The sequence below is a fragment of the Cynocephalus volans genome, chromosome 11 (assembly GCF_027409185.1).
Source record: "Cynocephalus volans isolate mCynVol1 chromosome 11, mCynVol1.pri, whole genome shotgun sequence".
Taxonomy (NCBI): Eukaryota; Metazoa; Chordata; class Mammalia; order Dermoptera; family Cynocephalidae; genus Cynocephalus; species Cynocephalus volans.
This window is the reverse complement of record NC_084470.1, coordinates 20,583,102-20,602,599: the sequence shown is the minus strand read 5'-3', so window position 1 is coordinate 20,602,599 and position 19,498 is coordinate 20,583,102. Positions and strand designations below refer to the sequence as shown.

General features: G+C 35.5%; 1 protein-coding gene across 3 annotated transcripts in view; it reads right to left on the bottom strand.

Annotated features, from left to right (window-relative positions):
* The window catches only part of PIK3CB (phosphatidylinositol-4,5-bisphosphate 3-kinase catalytic subunit beta), a 160,834-nt gene that overhangs the window by 15,345 nt on the left and 125,991 nt on the right, over window positions 1-19,498 (bottom strand). For all 3 annotated transcript variants that reach the window (XM_063114478.1, XM_063114480.1, XM_063114479.1), the window contains 5 exons: window positions 12,106-12,249; window positions 10,642-10,741; window positions 5,580-5,758; window positions 4,644-4,753; window positions 3,234-3,312 (listed from right to left, as the gene is read on the bottom strand). In XM_063114478.1, the coding sequence (XP_062970548.1) occupies window positions 3,234-3,312; window positions 4,644-4,753; window positions 5,580-5,758; window positions 10,642-10,741; window positions 12,106-12,249 (612 nt within the window). The remainder of the gene's footprint in view (window positions 1-3,233; window positions 3,313-4,643; window positions 4,754-5,579; window positions 5,759-10,641; window positions 10,742-12,105; window positions 12,250-19,498) is intronic.

The following is a 19,498-nucleotide window of genomic DNA, read 5'->3' as shown; positions in this document are numbered from 1 at the left end:
GAAAAGGAATAGACGGTATAAGAAAAGTACAGTATTTAAAAAAAGGATAGGCATATAAAAGTAGATACTGTTGAAGAGATAATTAGTGAGCTGGGAAATAGAATAAGAAACTATCTAGAATGTGACAAAGATATAAAAAGGTAAGAAATATGATAGGTTAAGAGCTGTGCAGGAGAGAACAGGAAAGTCCAACACACACCTATTGGAATTGCAGAAAAAGACTACAAAATGAAAGAGTTGTGATATTGAAGAAAATGTTCACATTTTGTAGAAACTAAAAGTTGTGACTTTTTTGACTGAAAAGACAATGAGAATGTAGCAGGAAAAAAATAAATACAAGAAATCCATACACAGGCAGATTATAGTAAAACTGCAGAAACCAAAAACAAAGAAAATTTTTTTCTGCAAATAGGTGTGAAAAAGATTACTTACAAAGGATTGACAGCAGACTTTTTAAAAATAACAAAAGGCCAGAAGGCAATGGAAGAAAATATCTTCAAGGTTTCTGAGAAAAACAGTAAATTTAGTTTTAAGAATTCTATCACCACACCATATGAGGGTACTTCAAAAAGTTCATGGAAAAACAGAATTAAAAGACAACATGAATCATTCCATGAACTTTTGAAAGTATCCTCCTATAAGCAAAAATGGGGGAGCAGGAACCACTGAAAATCCACTCTCCCATAAAAGCAACAAGAACACTGACAAAAATTGTCAGAATCAACTATGTCAGAACTCTGTAAATACAACAAAAGCCTACAACAATTACAGGAAGTGTTTATTCAAGAAAAACAGCTAAATCTGTTGTGTTTTACCATGGCCTACTCCCACGCACAATCCCTTCTGAGTTCTGTGATAGCCTTAACAACCATAATCATGGTGAACACAATCAGTCTGGCAGCCCCTAAAGGGCAAAAAGCAGGGTTTGAACTCCTTCAAAACCCCATTCCCAAAGAGCTGTCATTGTTTGACTTGTCTGGTGGTTCCCAGGAAGATCCCAATCGCACTGCTGTGTTGGTATGAACTGCCTTTTTCCTGGGAATGTTTCTCAAAAATAATCAGAGGCATTCATTTAATATAACAGCTGTATAAGGGAGTAAATAACAGCTGAGGCAAACAATATGCTACCTGAAAAGCTTAAAAGGAAAAGACAGGGAATGAAATGTCTACACAGGTACTAAAAAGCTCCAAAATATTGCTGGAAATCTAAAAGGCCACGTGCATAGGTACTATTGTGTGGATCCCCAGGGCTGTGTACATACACAGGAAAGAACTTAGAAGGCTCTAGGTCTCAACTCTGGCTTACTTTGAGACTTTGTGCAAGGTGGAAATTAGGGCTAAAACATAGTTCTGAACTACTTGGCTGACTGTTGAAGGCATGACCCAATATGCACAAAGTCCCTCAGCAAAGACTTGAAAACTTAAGATTCTAGGCATTTAAGGAAATCTCTGTATTAGCTGACCAATAAACTAACCAAGTAGAGACATCAGTGACCACACAAGACAAAGAATACAAATTTTCATAATTAGTTCAGAAAAGTCAAACAAAACAGCAACAACAAAACCTGAAGAGATTTGATCCCTATATTGGCCAGCCACCCCCAACACCCCCCCAAAAAAATCCTGAAGGGAGAAAGGATCTGATTTTCAGAGTTGCCAAATTATTTAAAGTGAATAGTTTCTGACAAAAAAGTATGAGAGATACAAAAAAACCCCAAGAAAATATGGCCCACACACAGGAAAAATGCACTCAGAAGACAGTCAATCAGGATGCTCAAATTGGGAATCTATCAGACAAAGATTTTAAAACATCTATCTATTTTAAAAACATTCTAACAATAAAATGAAACCACATCTAAAAAACTAAAGGAAAGTGGCATGAGATTTATTATGTGTCACCAAATACAGACAACAATAGACAGGAATTATTTAAGTGAACCAAACAGAAATTCTGGAGTTGAAAAGGACAATAACTGAAATAAAAAATTCACTAGAGTAGCACAACAGCAAATCTGAGCAGCCATAAAAAAGAACTGGCAAACTTGAAGATAGGTCAATTATTCAATCAGAGAAACAAAAGAAAAAATAAGAAGGAAAATGAACAGAGCCTCAAGGACCTATAAAATACCATCAAGTATACCAAAAAATGCATAATGGCAATCACAGAAGATAAGAGAAAGAGGCAAAATTTTTGAAATAATCATGTCCGAAAATTTTGCAAATTTGATAGGAAAAAAACCCATAATCTACATATCCAGGAAGCTGAATGAATTAAAAGTAAGATAAGTTCCAAGTAGGAGTAGACATTATAATCACACTGATCAAAGCCCCTCCCAAAAAAATCTTGAGAGGAGCAAGAGAGATATGAGTCAACACTTACAAGGACCCAAATAAGATTTACAAGTGATTTCTCACTAGAAGGCATAGAGGCCAGAAGGCAGAGGATGACATGTAGCAAATGCTGAAAGAGAAAGACTGTCAAAAAAAAGAATGGAAATCATCATGTCAAAGGGACACCTGCATTCCATGTTCACTGCAGCTCTATTTACAATAGCCAAGTTATGGAACCAACCTATATGCCCATTGATGGATGACTGGTTAAGGAAAAGTAGTATATATACACAATGGAATACTACTCAGTCATTAAAAAAAAATAAAATAAAATAAAATAAATAAATAAATAAATAAATAAATAAATGAAATTTTGCCATTCACAGCACCATGGATGAGTTTGGAGAAAATTATGTTAGGTGAAATAAGGCTGGCACAGAAGGAAAAATACCACATGTCCTCACTCATAAGCGGGAGCTAAGAGAGAAAAAAAGACCACGGTGGTGTGTGTTTCACTTCCAGAGGGAGAGAACAGATCAAGGGTTGCAGAGGGTAAGGGATTGGGAAGAGGTTGGGTGGGAGACACGGGGAATAACTGCAATTTGAGGTGGTGGGCATGCTGATAGCATTGATTTGCTGACAACATATCGGGCACAGGTGCTGAGAGTCAGCTCTGTGCCCCATGAATACATATAATCAATAAAAAAAGTAAAATAAACGTGATGAGATTTAAATAAGATAACGTATTTGAAAGTACATTGTAAAGTGCTATATAAATATTATTATAAACAACAATTAATAATAATAGCAGAAGGGAAAGAAAACAACAAGAAGTTTTAGAAATTTTGCTGTAGGAAGAATACAACATGAGACAAAAAAAATAAATTCACTGGAAATCTCACCGAAGATCCAGACCAGCTTCTTTCCAGAGTAAATCCATCAAGCGCAACATCTGGAGTGTCAACATATCCTGTCGTAAATCTAAGGGGGGAAAATGCTGCATTATGAGTGTTTTCCATTTTATGCCTAGTAACTCATTAACTCAAGCTTAGCTAATTCAGTCAGAACTAACTAAAACCATGAATAATACTGAACTAATTTTTTTCCAAAATTTTAACATTGACCATACTTACTATGTCAAATATTAGGCTCACTGGTTAGCACATCCCTGTAACATTATTTCAGAAATTAAGTTAAAAATAATAATTTTTAATTGTTGATCATGTGTATGCTACTATACTAATTGTATGGATACTATAATGCTGTCTGTATTACACTGCATGTGTATTACCCTTACATTGTTAATTTTTTCCTTCTTGTTTGCTTTTAGGGCTGCACAGGAAGTTTTTAAGAATCACATGAGTAACAGCATCATGTGTCCACAAAACTGTAATAGTTGACTTTATTATCATGTCTAAGGGTGTTTTCAAGGAACAGAGAATGTGAAAGTAGTGATATCATATAATGACATTTGTATCATCAATAGTTAAATGTCTAGCAAAATATTATGAGTTCTGTATAAAAAAGCTATAAGTACACATTATGTTAAGCACATTTACTTATGTTATCACACTTAATTCCCTTTAACAACCCTGAATTACAGATGCTATAATCCTCATGGACACAAAGAACCTGAAGCCCAATGAAATGAGTTTTACATGACTTTCTTGTAGGCACAAAACAAACAAGTCATGACCGCCTTTTAGTTGGTGTGATTACAGAGGCATTTCCTTTATAAAGTTTGCGTCAATGAGAATTTTTTTTTTTTAAAAAAGATGACCAGTAAGGGGATCTCAACCCTTGGCTTGGTGTTGTCAGCACCATGTTCACCCAGTGAGCTAACCAGCCATCCCTATATAGGCTCTGAACCCATGGCCTTGGTGTTATCAGCACCACACTCTCCTGAGTGAGCCATGGGCTGGCCCGTCAATGAGAAATTTTAATGAAAATACAAAACAATGGTAGCAAAATCAATATTGCTATCACTAAAACACGATATACCAACAAATTATTGAAAATATTCTCCTGTATTTCGCAATCTTTTTATCAAAGGAGTAGACAAACTTTGCACTTTGCAAGGGAAAAAAAGAAAGGTTTACTAGAACAGTGTATGTAAGAGAAATGTAGAGGTCATTTCCAAGAGGCAAAAAAAGGGATTTAGGACATGGTGAATTTGACCTTATAATCATTGACAGCTACACTTCTAGGCTGCCAACTGTTACACATCTACACACCACCATTAAGATAAAGCAAAAAGGACAATAAATAAAAAATTCTAAGGAATCTGGTGCCACAGAAACCTCATTACTTACCATCACCATTTTTAAATATCACTCCGACTGAATCCTCACCAAATACCTTGTTGTTGTACACCAGCCACAAAGGCTTCATTTTGGAGTCCATGTATTTGCACTTTTCAACACTGAAATCAAATAAAGGAAAAATAAGCTCATGTCAATGTAATGATATAGCATGATTATAATTTTGACCTGATAGGCCCCTCACTTACTCCTCAGGTCTGCAGAAGTCAGAGCTAGAAAATTTCCTCTTGGTAGAAAAGCACCCGTGAAGACAGCCTTGGTTGGCATGTACTGATGCCAGATGGGCTGGACTCAAAATCTAGGATCTGCACTTTCCACTGCCTCCACTTAAAATTCCTCCTCTCGTTTCTTTATATTTCCCTAACTTTACGTAATTATATTTAGTGAGTTAAAAAATAAGGATATATCATTAGATTAAAATTAGGAATGAGATCGTTCTAGATTTCTTAAAGAGGAATCAATTTTGAATACTAATATTATACTGAATACACATTATTGCTTTTTCATTATTACTTTAGTAGGCAATGAGAAAGTAACAAATAAGTTCCCAACTCATTCAAGATCTCATTTTAAAATAGGAAAGTCAATTAGTAAATAATTTATTATGGTTTCCAACATTTTGCTCACATAGGATTTTCAACTCTTAGGAACAAGTAATACAGAAAATAAATTTAATTACATAGTATGGAAAGGAAATTAACTTACAATAACTTTCACTAACCCCACCGGTAAATTCAGCTGGTAGGTATACATCCTATTGAATACAAGCATAGTCTATGAGGACTTTTAGATTTCCTTCCTTAATTACATTATACTAAGACTGACAGCAGTCCCTAACTAGCTCCCCTAAGGCAGTGACTCAGAAACGTTTTCTGCATTGCTATTTTCACAGAAGACTCACTGAACAAAGCAAAGACGGTCACTTACTAGAGATCTGAGAGGATGACACATGGGTTCAGAGGTGACTGCAGATCAGAGAGAGCTTCTCGGTAAGCACTCTGTTTTAAACAGGTGTGCATGGCCTCCTTCCCTTTAGCTCTGTTTAGCTTCACTGCATTCAATTTGATTAAACTATTTAAAGTTTTTAACTTATTGAGTGCTTCAACCTGAAAAGTAAATTCCCCCACCCCAAAATTCATTAATGGTTAAAAATAATACAATGGAAGTCAGGTGATTATATTAATCAGTAACACCCACCTCAACACACATTTACACACACAACAACCAGCTGAAGTAAAAACAGTGTATGGCTTGTGGCAAACATTCTACATACACAAGAATAAAAAACTAATTTTTAACAAGTGTTACCTAGGCACCATTTTCAAACTTTCTTCAAACCTTTTCTTAAATGAAATCTTATAAATTAGAGAAAAGCAAACAGACATAGTTGTGGGTATTTAAAAAGATAAGTATGAAATTTAAACTACTCACAACTCTGCAGTTAAGCGAGTAACAGAATTTGAACCATCACTAATCTGAACCGCTCCACTTGGCCTATTCTGCAGTAAAAGAGGAAAAACTATATAGAAGTAACCCTGAGGTTCCTGATATTGAATCTTAATATCTTCCTCTTGTCATCACTCTTGTATGACATCTCCTCAGTGTATTCTCCTTCCATTAATAGGACAGCTAGAATGAATTATTCTGTAATAAAGTAAGTGTGAATACAGATACAGTATCTGTTGTCCAAATCTAAAACTACTTGATTTTATAAAGAGGTAACTCTGGCTATCAAAACTTATGCAAAAAAAATTATGCAAGTTGTACAAGGTGTATCCACAATGGTCAACTAAATCAAAAACCATTATGCTTAAAAGTCAAAGTCAACTGTAATTATTTAATAACTTTTCATGTCATATTATTTATTATGGAAAATTCATAAGAAACAGCTTCAGCCAATATAAATCAAAAGGATCATTTTAGTTCAGATCTCCATACCAGCCAGCTTCCAAAATAAATAAATAAATAAATAAAAACAATTAAAAATTAAAACAGAAGTATATATAACAAATAAAATACATATAAAATAAACACATAAAATATGTATAAAACAAACATAATGAACACTATGGCTTGAAATTCTATGAGCAGATTTACTTTATATCACGTTTTCATTCTTGAACTCTGCTTCTATGCAAGAAAACCAGTAAGATTATGTGGGGAGGTGAATTCATGCAGTTTCTACAGAAAGGCTGAGACCTTGCTCACAGGAAACTAGGAAGGTTCTATGCAGCCTGATGATAAAATCAAGATTTTGACAGATGCTAAGTTAGCCATCTGTCAAAATCACAGACACTCCACTTCTCAGCAGCTTTAGGACCTATACAAACACTGGTGTCAAGGAAACCAGATGAAAACTGAGCTATGGGCCAAGCCCGTGGCACTGGGAGCGCGGTGACGCTCCCGCCGCGGGTTCGGATCCTATATAGGAATGGCTGGTGCACTCACTGGCTGAGTGCCGGTCATGAAAAAGACAAAAAAAAAAAAAAAAGAAAGGAAAGAAAACTGAGCTATGTAAACAGGAACTTTCTGAAGTATTTCAAATTTGAATTTTTTCTGTGTGTGTACAGTTGGGAACTCTCTTGCTCCATCTCTAACTGTGCAGATAGCTATTTCTTGGAACAGTGTCCTGAATACCCCCATGGCCATAAGTCAAATAATTTAAGTGTTTCAACACCTTGTCTTTTCATAGGTTTACAGTGATAACAGGAGCTACCATGTAAAGGGTAAAGTCTTCCTCTTACAACTCATCAGTTACAAAAAAGAGTAAGAATAATTTGTTCATACATATGTCATCCCTTTGTTATTATACAAGTCAAACTGAGGTTCCCAGAGAACTGAGAAAATATGCAGTGTGGTTTAATCACATGAGTGAGGGAGACAGTGTTCATATGATAAGGTCAAACAAGTAGGGACCAAGTAGGGCTTTACAGGATTTAGTGAAAAATTTAGATTTTATTCTCAGTACAATGAAAATTTTTTACAGGGATTTAAAAAGGGAAGTGACATAACATAATCTATATTTTTATTTATTTATTTAAAAAAATTTTTTGGTCGCTGGCTGGTATAGGGATCTGAACCCTGACCTTGGTGTTATCAGCAGCACATTCTAACCAACTGAGCTAACTAGCCAGCCCTAATCTATATCTTTAAAAGATGGCTTTATCTGCTGTGTAGAGAATATGGGAGGAGATGCAAGAAAGGAAAGAGGAGGTTAATGAAGAAGTCCAGGTGACAAAGGTTTTAGACTAGGATGGTAGCTTATGAACACCAGAGTTATGGGCAGATGTGAGGTATTCTTGAGAGATCTATAAATTTAAGAGGATTCATAATATTGATCTTTTGTTGCTGTGAAGAATAAATGGCCCATAATAAATGAATAAATGTTAGCTATTATTACCATCATTAATAGGCTTTCTGAAAGGAAGGGATCAGAGATAGTTGTTTTAACAACAAGAAAAATCCTAAATATTAAAAACATCTAATGGAAATCAATGACAGTTCCTCTGACAATGCAAATGAGTTAGAGAAGTGTAGTGTAACTGGGAACTACTATAGACAGAGGATATAAAAATTGGGTAGGACACCAGAGAGGTACAGGAGGGAAGATTAGAGGTGAGGAAACAAAAAGCTTTCAAATGAGGTTAACAGGTTATAAGAGCTAGCAAAGTAGGCGAGCCTTTGCCATAAGGTGAAAATAACATGCCAGAAAGTAAAGCTTGGGAGAGATTTTTTACTACTACAGAAAATTGCAGCTAAGTGGGTTCAATTTACTGGTTTCAGGTTATATCAGCAAGATGAAACTACTCTGATAATATTTACTAGTCATCTACAGTCAGTGCTCTGATGTTTACCCCACTGCAATAATAAGTAGGCAGTAAACCTTCAGAATTCATCTCTAACATGCACCCATAGACCTAGCCACACTGAAGGTGGCAATTTTCCCAAAACTTTCCTCAGCGCTCGTGACATCTATGAATTCTCCTGTAGGAGAACTATAATCTCTTCCAGGCTTCTCCAAGGAACCTATGATCTTTTACCAAAGTAACTGTGCACTGGAAAAAAGTAAATACAGTCATCCCTTGGTATCCAAGGGGGATTGGTTCCAGGAGCCCCATGCAATGCTCAAGTCCCATAGTTGGCCTTGTGAAACCCGGGGACTCCATATATGCAGGTTCCACATTCCGTGAATACTGTTTTCTATCTGCAGTTAGCTGAAAAAATCTGTGTATAAGTGGACCTGAAAAGTTCAAACCAGTGTTGTTCAAGGGCCAACTGTAACAAACCTTTTGGGTACAACTGGACACTAACTCTGATCTAACACTAATTCCAGGAGACTCAAAACATCACTGTGGTCCACCAGTCAGAGTAGGGGCTTATGGAGGTCAGGTATCAATGGAATTCTCCAGCTCAGGTCTCACAGTGGATTGCCAAACCCATCTTGTTATTTCTCCAGCATTTAAAAAAAATTTTTTTTAGTTTTATTTTTTTCAGTGTCCCTGAATCTGCTAATCCCCAACTTCTGAATGCATAATTAGAAAAGGAATACTCAGCAGCTGGCAGAATCCCCACACTGGTTCCCTGACTATGGAATAAGGGCTATTAGGGTAGGAAAGGCCAAGTGGAACCCTTTAGAACTGCTTCTACCTAGAAAAATAATATATCAAAAGCAATACAACATTCCTGCAAGGAATGAAGAGATTAATGACACCACCAAGGATTTGAAAGATGCAGTGGTGGTGAGTCCCTCTATAACCACATTCAACTTACAATTACTTAGCTATATAAATCAGGATTATCTTCAAAGCAAAATACAGAAATAAACTGGATAATGAGACTACAAATGTCAGCAATAACCCCCAATTTTGAAATGCTTCGTTCCATAAGACAACTTCATATTTCTCTTCAATGGCTTATGTATTATTTTAGCTTTTAAAAAAAAGCTTTAAAAAGCTTCTACATTCATACTGATAAAATAAGTAATTTATATATTGGAGTTCCGTGTAAGTTTTGATTAAAGAAAAAAAGAGAATACTTCTAAAAAGGTTTGAAAACTCTCAGTATAATACAAAGAACTTTAGCTTTATAGCTGGACAGACTTAGGTTTGAAAGTTAATCCTGTCACTTAATAGCTGCAGGTTTTAGGCAAGTTTCTTAATCTGCTGAAGCCTCAGTTTCTCCCTCTCTCTGTCAAATGCAGTAATATTGGTAATTGCTTTAGCTCATCATTAGGAGAATAAAATAAGACAACACACTTAAAACAGTATGTGTCCTGGCATGTGGTAAGCATTTAATAACTTACTTAATATCAATACCTTAGGACTATAGGATAGTATCACGATTTCAGGCATGCACATATCATCTGAAAAAGCAGCTTGAGAATTCTGAATTCTAGAAACTATAATGCCTGTGGATGCAGGTCTCAAAATATTTTTTTAAAAAATCTTTTTAAAATTTTTGGGTGTCTAGCCAGTACAGGGAGCCAAACCCTAGACCTTGGTGTTACAGAGCCATGCTCTAATCTACTGAAGTAACTGGTCCCCTCAAAATATTTCAAAACAGAATTTAAGATTCATATATGTGGCAGAGTATATAAAACAAATACTATACTAACTGGAAAGAGTAACTCAAGGATATGAAAAAACAGAGTGTAAAGATTTCATGACCATTGTCACCATCACCCTCATACCTATTGTTAAACATGTATAAGCAGGAATATTCTATTAAAATTTAAGACATGCTATTAATATAAAAAATATGAGGAATCCTCATTAATTATTTTTCAGTAGTAGTATTCGGTTAATGTTTTTCTAAGTTTATCAAAACTTCATTTCTTGACTTAAAGAATTCTTTTTTGATAAAAGAATGTATTAATGAGGTTCAGTTACTAAAATCTCTATAAAGTAATATCATGGGAGAGAAGGCACTTGATAGAACTGATTAAACACCATGAACCAAGCTGAAAATGATGATTAAAACAAGCTGATACCTGTTTAGAGAGTACTTTCATGTGCCCTACGCTTCCCCGGCAGTATGCTTCAAGGATGACACCAAATTGTACTGAGACGGCAGGAATGTGCACTTCAGACCTGCAGAAAGTTAATATCCAAATAGTTTGCTTAACGAGTACATTAGATCACCAAATAAAAATACTGACTTTTTTACTCTACTATGAAATAAAATTATAATGCCAACCAAAGAAAAGAACTTCAGAGTTCAAAAAGTTATGAGATTTTATACTTAGCTATTTCTTTATTCCAAGAAATCTAAAATTTTCACATCCTTACCCAATTTGGTTTTTGGAGGGAAAAGGTAATCTAAACAGTGTACAGACAATAAAGCTAAAAAAGAAATCTGTAAAATATGACTGGCACCTTACAATTCACTAATACATCAATTAGCCTCTATTCAATTTTTTCTCATTTAAAGAATGGCGTACACATTTGAAAAAGGAAGGAGTATTTTATTTTGTTGTTCCCTGAGGGGTTTAAAAAATTGAACTGGATAAGAAAAGAAGACATAAAAAACAAGAAAGAAAAATTTATTAGTAATAAGGAAAGCAAATATCCAGAAATATAATACCTAAAATTAATATCACAATATTATAGAGCTTATTTTTTTTGAGAAGCTCAGCCAAAAAGAAGGAAAGTTATTTTGTTTTATTTATAAGCACTAGCTTCAATATTCTAAAGTCCAGATTAAAAAAAAAAATGAGTATAGAGCAAGAAATGAGGACTCTTTAAATATTCCTAGGATATGCGTTGGCCGGTGGCTCACTTGGGAGAATGTGGTGCTGATAACACCAAGGCCATGGGTTCAGATCACTATATAGGGATGGCTGGTTAGCTCATTTTGGAGAGTGTGGTGCTGACAACACTAAGTCAAGGGTTAAGATACCCTTACCAGTCATCTTTTTAAAAAAATAAATAAATAAAATTTCCTAGGATACAGAACAATGACTTCACTTCTCTTTCCAGATTTTACTCCTATATGAACTTAGTGAAAAGGTTCATGTATTTCTGAAAATGACCTAGTTAATAAAGAATCTGAAAATAAAATTGCTATCGTTACAGTAAAATTTATCTTCACTCAACAACAGCAGTGATAATAATAGCACCCACACAACCTTTTGAAAGGAAGAAATAAGTATGCATTTAACCCAAATATATTAAGACAATAAGCATACTTTACTGGAAAAGAGCAATACATTAATTATTAGTTTTAGTTAAAAATCAAGGCGGCATGGAGAGACACATCTGAATTACTTTGCCAAATCATGCAAATCAAGAAACTGGGTATCAAGAAATAGGAGAAGGCACCAAAAAAGTGTAAATGTTATAGATGGCCCAGAAACCACTAAAGGAGCTGACTGTTGTGTTAAATGTCTTATATTATGCTAGTTTATATTCACTAAAACAAACAGTGAGCTCAAATTGAAATATAAAAGACTTACCTAAGATGCCAAAATAGAAACTGCCCTATTCTCCGATTAGCAAGTGCTCTTTCTAATAGGAATCTGGAGAGGGCACAATCAAGAAAAGGCTCATATTTTAAAACTTGCACCAGTTGTAAAAGATACTGAGAGAGTTCTTCATCACTGAAAGAAACAAAAGACAGAGTAAGGCACTCAATAACCTGTGTCACAAAAAGATCCCTTCCTATCAAACTATCAAATGCTAACTTATTGAAATACAATGGTTCTTTTGGGCCAAGCTTGTTACATGCTTACATTCACTGTACCACTGTTACAGTATCACAACAAAAGCTAACAATTTCAGATAGGGGAAAGAGAAGTGGAGAGGACCAAAGAACAGATATATGGGACATTTTAATCAAATGAATTAGACCGTTACAATTGATTGTGGTATTTACAATCAGCCAAGAGTTACCCAAAAAAGTATATACTATAATACTGATTTCTGATCATGCTTAAAAACTTATGTATTTGGTCAAGAAATCATTTTTAAAATAAAAATTCCACCAGCACTTTAGAAATCTAATTTTGTGAAGTATGCATAAAACAAATGTACTTCACAGGGCCTGGTATTCCAAAGGTTTGCAGTTTCAAATACTGACCTTGCAAAGGACAGGAAATTTTCCCCAGGCTATATAGTCTCTGTTGTAAGATAAAGAATTGTAACACAGCAAGGTTGCTGGCTCAAAGACAGACAGTTTACTGACTGATATGTAAAGATACTGGAAAATTGCTGTAAGAAAAGAATGTTTGGTAAAATCAAGCTTTTGTTAGTGGATCGACTTAATTGCATTACAGAATGTCACCTTGCTTGTCTTACTGAAGATTACCAGATTCTATTGTTAAACTTGTTAAACTGTACTTAAAAAGAACCCCACCTATGTTCTCTTCCTGTAACTTCCTGGTCTAAAGAAGAAATGTGGGAAGAGAACCCCAATTCGTGTTTAATTTCCCAAATAGAAGGAATGCCCCTATCTTGAGGGTTCCAGGAGATTAACCCCTTTTCAGGGCTTCTCACTGCTCAGAAGAGATGGGCTTTGAGTAATCTTTAGAGGCTCTGTTACCCAGGGAAAAAGGGGTGACAAATCCATGGGAGACAAAGCAACAAATGGTTACCCTGATGTGATAAATTCTGGATCCACAGATCGGAGACCAACCTGCCAAGACTTGGAAAGGAAAAGAAAGAGCAGGTCCACCACTCATCCCGACAAAAGGGAGGCCCCAACAAAAGGAGAGGAAAGAAAGAGGACGTCTGCCACTCATCCTGACTAAAGGGAGGCCCCGACAAAAGGGGGGAAAAAAACACCCCAAAAAAGGAAAAGGACATCTACTCATCCCATCAGAAGGGAAATCCTGGTAAGGGGGACTCACCCCGGTAAAGGGGATCACAGAGGTGGCTTTAGATTAAGCAACTGCACACCTGCTACAGTGTCTAGCTAGGGCTTTGCCCGGAAGTTTTGCTTTCTTACTCTCTCAATTTTCTATCTACTCTTGCAATTACAGGTAGTTTAATGCACATAGTACAGTCCTTCTATGTCTCCTTAAGACAGTAGGTTATAAAGTAACTAACCGTCATCTAACTAAATTATTATTGATTATAGTGGTTTGGAAATTTTGTCAAATTGCTTTAAAAATTATTCAGAACCTTAACAAAAGGAAAAAACGTGTTTATGCCATTAAAGAGAATGAAAAACAATCCTCACATCCTCCTCCTCCTCCTCTCCCCCCATCTCCATCTTTGGAGGCAAACAATTCATTTGTTCCCATAATGGAGTCCTGTCTTAAAGAAGACATAACAAGGGAGTTGATGCTCGTCATATCTTTCCTGTTGTAAGAACTAGGACTCAGTTGAGACATCAAAACCTCCCATTCTCCTTGTTTAAGGGCCAGCCCCGGGACAGTGCGGCTCTGGTAGCGCCAAGGCCGCAGGTTTGGATCCTACATAGGGGTGGCCAGTGCGCTCACTGGCTGAGCATGGTGCAGGCAACACCATGCCGAGGGTTGCAATCCTCTTACCGGTCCAAAAAAAAAAAAAAAAGATTTAAAAAGAGCATAACAAAAAATGGCTTACATAGTACTTTTACTAAGGAATACTTAGAATCAATTACTAATGGGTATAATATGACCCCTTGGGATTGGAAAACACTTGGAAAAACTGTTTTAATTCTTGTTCAATATACTGTATGGCTACAAGAATACTGGAAAGCCTTACATGCTATTTCACTCAAAAATTTATGAGATGAGGTCCAAATTAACATGACATGTTACTTGATCAAAGAACTAGAGCAGCCATAAAGACTTGGGACAAAATTCCTGAAACAAAATCTAAACTTCAACCTCTTGCTTCCCCTGATGCATTTTGGATACAAAAATTAGATAAGAGTCAGCCACTGTTAACATTATCTGTTGAACAAAAATTAATTACAGATTCGGGGGCTGATGTTACCATAATTGCTAAAAAGGATTGGACTCCATTATGGAAAGTAACTTCTTCACCAGTTACACTTACTGAATCTCTCATCAAAGTAAAAATCCTTTGTTGTGTACTGGCCCCGAGGGACAGACAGCTTCCATTACGCCCTATGTTCCAGATCTACCTCAAACTCTAGGGGGCCGAGACCTCTCTGCTCAATGGGACACTTATATTGGGACGTCTCCTTCAAAATTTGTCATGATGGCCACGGCCACGTTCCCACCATTCAAATTACGATGGAGCCCTGGTCTCGGTTTGGGTGGGACAGTGGCCTCTTAAAGGGGAGAAATTCAATCAAGCTACTTTACTTGTCACACAACAGTTACAAATGGGACATTTAGAGCCATCATATAGTCCCTGGCATACTCCCACTAAATCTTTTGCTACTGTTTGACAGGGACCTACTGTGCCTTTTATAGATTTTATTAATCATCTTTAAGATGCTATAATGGACAAATTGACAATGCTCATGACAATCCAGAACTGCTATCACAAGTTTATTTACACTTAATCAAACAGGTTAATAATGCTGGTTTACAAGTAGCTCCAGATAAAATTCAATAAAAGGAGCCTTGAAAATACCTTGGTTTTTTAATCACTCAGAGAAGTATACGGACACAAAATACCTCTTTCCATATTCAGGAGGCTTTTACTCTAAATGACTTACAAAAATTACTTGGCCACATTAACTGGCTCCGCCCTTCTATGGGTGTTCCAACTTATCAATTACATTTGTTTAACACCCCAAAGGGAGACCCTGATCTGTTCTCCCCTAGTTACTTACCTGAAGAAACAAAATTAAAATTAAAACAGATTGAATCCTTTTTACATTCCAGACAATTAACATGTATTGCTAAATCTCAAGTCATTCATTTAATTATTTTAAACACCCCACATAGTCCCACAGGTTTGCTTTGCCAATTTCTTCCTCAAATAGGAGTCACTGAATGGATTTTCTTACTCCATCAACAAAAAAAGAAATTACATACTAACTTAGAACAACGTATTCATTTACTCACTAGGGAAAGACACCGTTGTCAAGTACTTACTGGGTATGCTCATGATATTATTAATCCTGGTCTTTCTAAAACTGATTTTTACACTGCCCTTGAACAGAGTCTTTACAGATAACTATGGCTGATTTTGTTGGTAAGATACAATCCTCATTACCCCAGAATAAAATTTTACAAGGACTCCAAATACCGCCCATACAATTAAAATCCTGTATATCCCCTATTCCCCTCCCTCAAGTGCTAACTGTGTTTATCGATGGTTCTGACAGATCAGGAAAGGGATCTATAACATGACAGAAACGGAATCTGGAAACATTTTGTTACTATTCATCATAAGTCCACTCAAAGGGCTGAATTGACAGCTGCCATTGCAGCTTTACAACATTTTTACAATCAGCCACTTAATTTAGTAGCTGACTCTGCCTATGTAACTGGAGTCTTACAGGTAATTCAAGATGCATCTATCCATGAGGGAAATGATTTTCTTTTATTTAAAATGTTCCAACATTTACAAAAACTTATTCAAAAAAGACATCATCCTTTCTGTGTAACTCACATGCATTCTCATTCTGGTCTTCCTGGCCCTTTATCAATTGGAAATGATATGGCCGATCACTTTGTTATGTATAATAATGTTTTAAAGAAAGCTATTGATTCTCATCAGTTTTTTCATCAGGGTGCACAAGCTTTGGCTAACATGCATCAGATCTCTTACAGGTAAGCTCAAGATATTGTTTGTGCTTTTCCCGATTGTCAGAGGTTTTCTAAATCTAATTTCCCTGGAGGAGTTAACCCTCAAGGAATAAAAGGTAATGAAATTTGACAAATGAAAGTCACTCATTATTCTACTTTTGGATATCTTAAATATTTACATGTTACTGTTGATACTTACTCTGGTCTTATTCATGCCACTGCCCAAACAGAAAAAACTGCTAAACATGTTAAAAAACACTGTCTTTCTGCCTTTGCTGCCATGGGGATTCCAAATCAAATTAAGACAGAAAATGGACTGGCATACATCTCCAGTCTCTCAAGTATTCTGTGACAACTGAAACATTAAACATGTCACAGGAATCCCATTTAACCCCACTAGCAAGGCAATTGTTGAAAGAACTAATGGCCTTCTTAAATCTCAAATAAGTAAACAAAGGAGGGGTAGTATAGATATAGGACTGGCCCCTCAAGAACAGGTCTTTAAAGCTCTGTTTACACTAAATTTTTTAAACTGTGATTCCCCAAAATTAATGGCCACAGAACAACACTTTATACCTCCTAAAAAGAGACCTAGACCCTTGGTTTTATTCCACCACCTGCCAATGGGACCACAATGGTTGAGATCTGCCGAAATGTTAACATGGGGGAAAGGGTATGCGTCTGTTCTCTCACCCACAGGCCCACTATGGATTCCTACTAAGGCTGTTAAACCTTATTTGGGACCCCAAACCAGATGAGGAATTGAATCTGATCCCAAAATCTCAACGCCTCACCATCACACCTCAATCTGTCTCACCGGAGATGGTACACATCAGACCACCAGTAATAAAAATAATGATAACAAGCTCCAAATTGACCTGGGATAAATTTAAAAACTACAACAGTCAAATTGCTTTCAACAGCTCAGCCCTTAAGCTCAGTAACTTATTTGAAAAACAAAAACAAACCTAAAATCTACCTGTTTAACTAGGTGGTCTCAAATTTTCTGGCATCCAACTGGTTATCTTAAACAGACTTCTAAATTCTCTTCTAGTCTCATCTATGTATTTCTTCACAAAATCCTTTGGTAAAGTTCTATGCCATTTTTTAAAAAAGGAAAACTTTCTCTGCATCTTCTTAAAAAGGCTTGCATACTTTGCTTTACAATGTAAATTTGTTATCTTGCTTTCTTTAACACAGGGTGAGGCCTCACCAATAAGTCTTTTAAAAAAACGCAATCTAAACCTGACTGTCCTTTTTACTAGTGAGCTTCTTTTTACATCTTGAACAAAACCTATAAGATCGTTTGTTCTTGTTTATGTCTACATATATGCGTGTGTAAGCTGTATGTTATGTCTATATGTTTATGCCTACATGTGTAATTGTGTTGTTTACAAGGTACCAAATTTCCTTATAATTAATGTGTGCTCATTAAATAAATAAGTATATTTTTCAAGTTCACATGACTTAAATTTTCTAAACTTTTGATAAATATAATTTCAAAATTTGATTTAAACCTTTTACCTAAATTGTCTCTAGGTCAATATGTCCCCTTGTTATCTCAACTCTGCCTCCTGGCCATGCTGGGAGAAACAATATCTTTTAGACATTATCTTTGTAAATACTACCCTCTGTCTTACATTCCACATGGTTCCAAATGCCATGTGGAAACCTGGGACCCAAAATGGCTAGTGAAAAAAAAACCTATGCCCAATATCGCATAGGCCCTAGTTAACATTAACTGATAAGGGTATAAATCTAATACACCAATTTTCTGGCTGAAAATCCATAAATATGTATTTGGTAAAAACAGCTAAAACTCAAACTGGGCTTTGTATAATTTGCTCTGATAAATGGATGCCTATTTACTAACCTGCATGTATAAAAATGTTCTTATCAGCACACATAATTGCCTGGGTTTACTAATCAAACAGGATTACTAAAGGTCTTTTCACTTAACTGCTCTTAATACAAAATTCTAAAAGGTTTTCTTTGTCCCTTAGATAACTGGTCTATAAAACTTATTTCATAATAATTTCTTGTGCTCTCTGCCTTTGAAACCATCTGTCACTTTGGTTTTACTTTTTGTAATAATTTGTGATTTTATTCAACTAAGTGTTTTAAGCTTTTGGTTACTTGACAAAGCTTTCCAAAACTGAAAGCTCAACCTTTTGGTTTAAACTAACTTTAAGAAGTTCCAAGGGCCCTGGAGCTTCTCAAAGGATACATAAAAAAATGTATCAAAACTAACTGGCTTATTTAATAAATTAGACTATATAAGAAAACATTATCAGTACTGAAGGTGTTATGGATATGTGTTCCAAAATCTTGTAAGGTTCTTAAATATCTGTGTTTTAATATAAATGCTACCAGGCATAATCTTGGTTTAATTAAAATTTTTAAATGTTATGTTTTCAAATATTTCATAAAAAAACTCTGATAGGTTCAGTTTCCTGACAAGCTTTGAGTTCGTACGTTTAAACTAAATTTCCTAAATTCTAATAAACAAACTGATGGGTTTGTGAAATTGTTCACAAAGGTCAAAACAACATTAATTAGTGAACTAATTAAAAAGAATTATAGGTTTTTACAATTTCCTTATTTTGAAACACTGCTGGTTCTCTTAATGTTTTCTTTTCCAAATTAAAAAGAAAAACTCTCTCTCTCTCAAGCTATCTATAACTAACAACAGTTTGGTAAAATATCATTTAAAACAGGGAAAAAAGTATTTGTTTTCTCTGTATTTAATCCCCTCCAAATTTAATAACTTTAAGTATCCTTATGATTAGTATGACAGTCTGGCTATTTTTATAAATTCCCTAAAAATTAACTCTTTCTCTTTATAACAGGATATAATTTAAAACTTTGGATATAAGATAACATGTCTCACTTCCAAGTTGCTGACTCCTCCTTCATGTTGCCTTAATTTGGTCTAACTGCTGCTTCATCCTGCTGTTCATCTTTGCCCCCAATGGGGGACAGATAACCACCTGGGGATGAACCTTCCCAGCAGCATGGGATTTATACAAAAAAAAGTAAGACCTTTTCAAGCAAGATATTAATCATCAAAGCTTTTATGAGGACTGTCTTGATCATAAAGGGGGAAATAACATCTTCTCTACAATAGCAGTTCTCTAAATTTTCCTGGCCTTAAAGAGGGTGTTTGTAACTTGGATAAGACATCCTGTCCCTA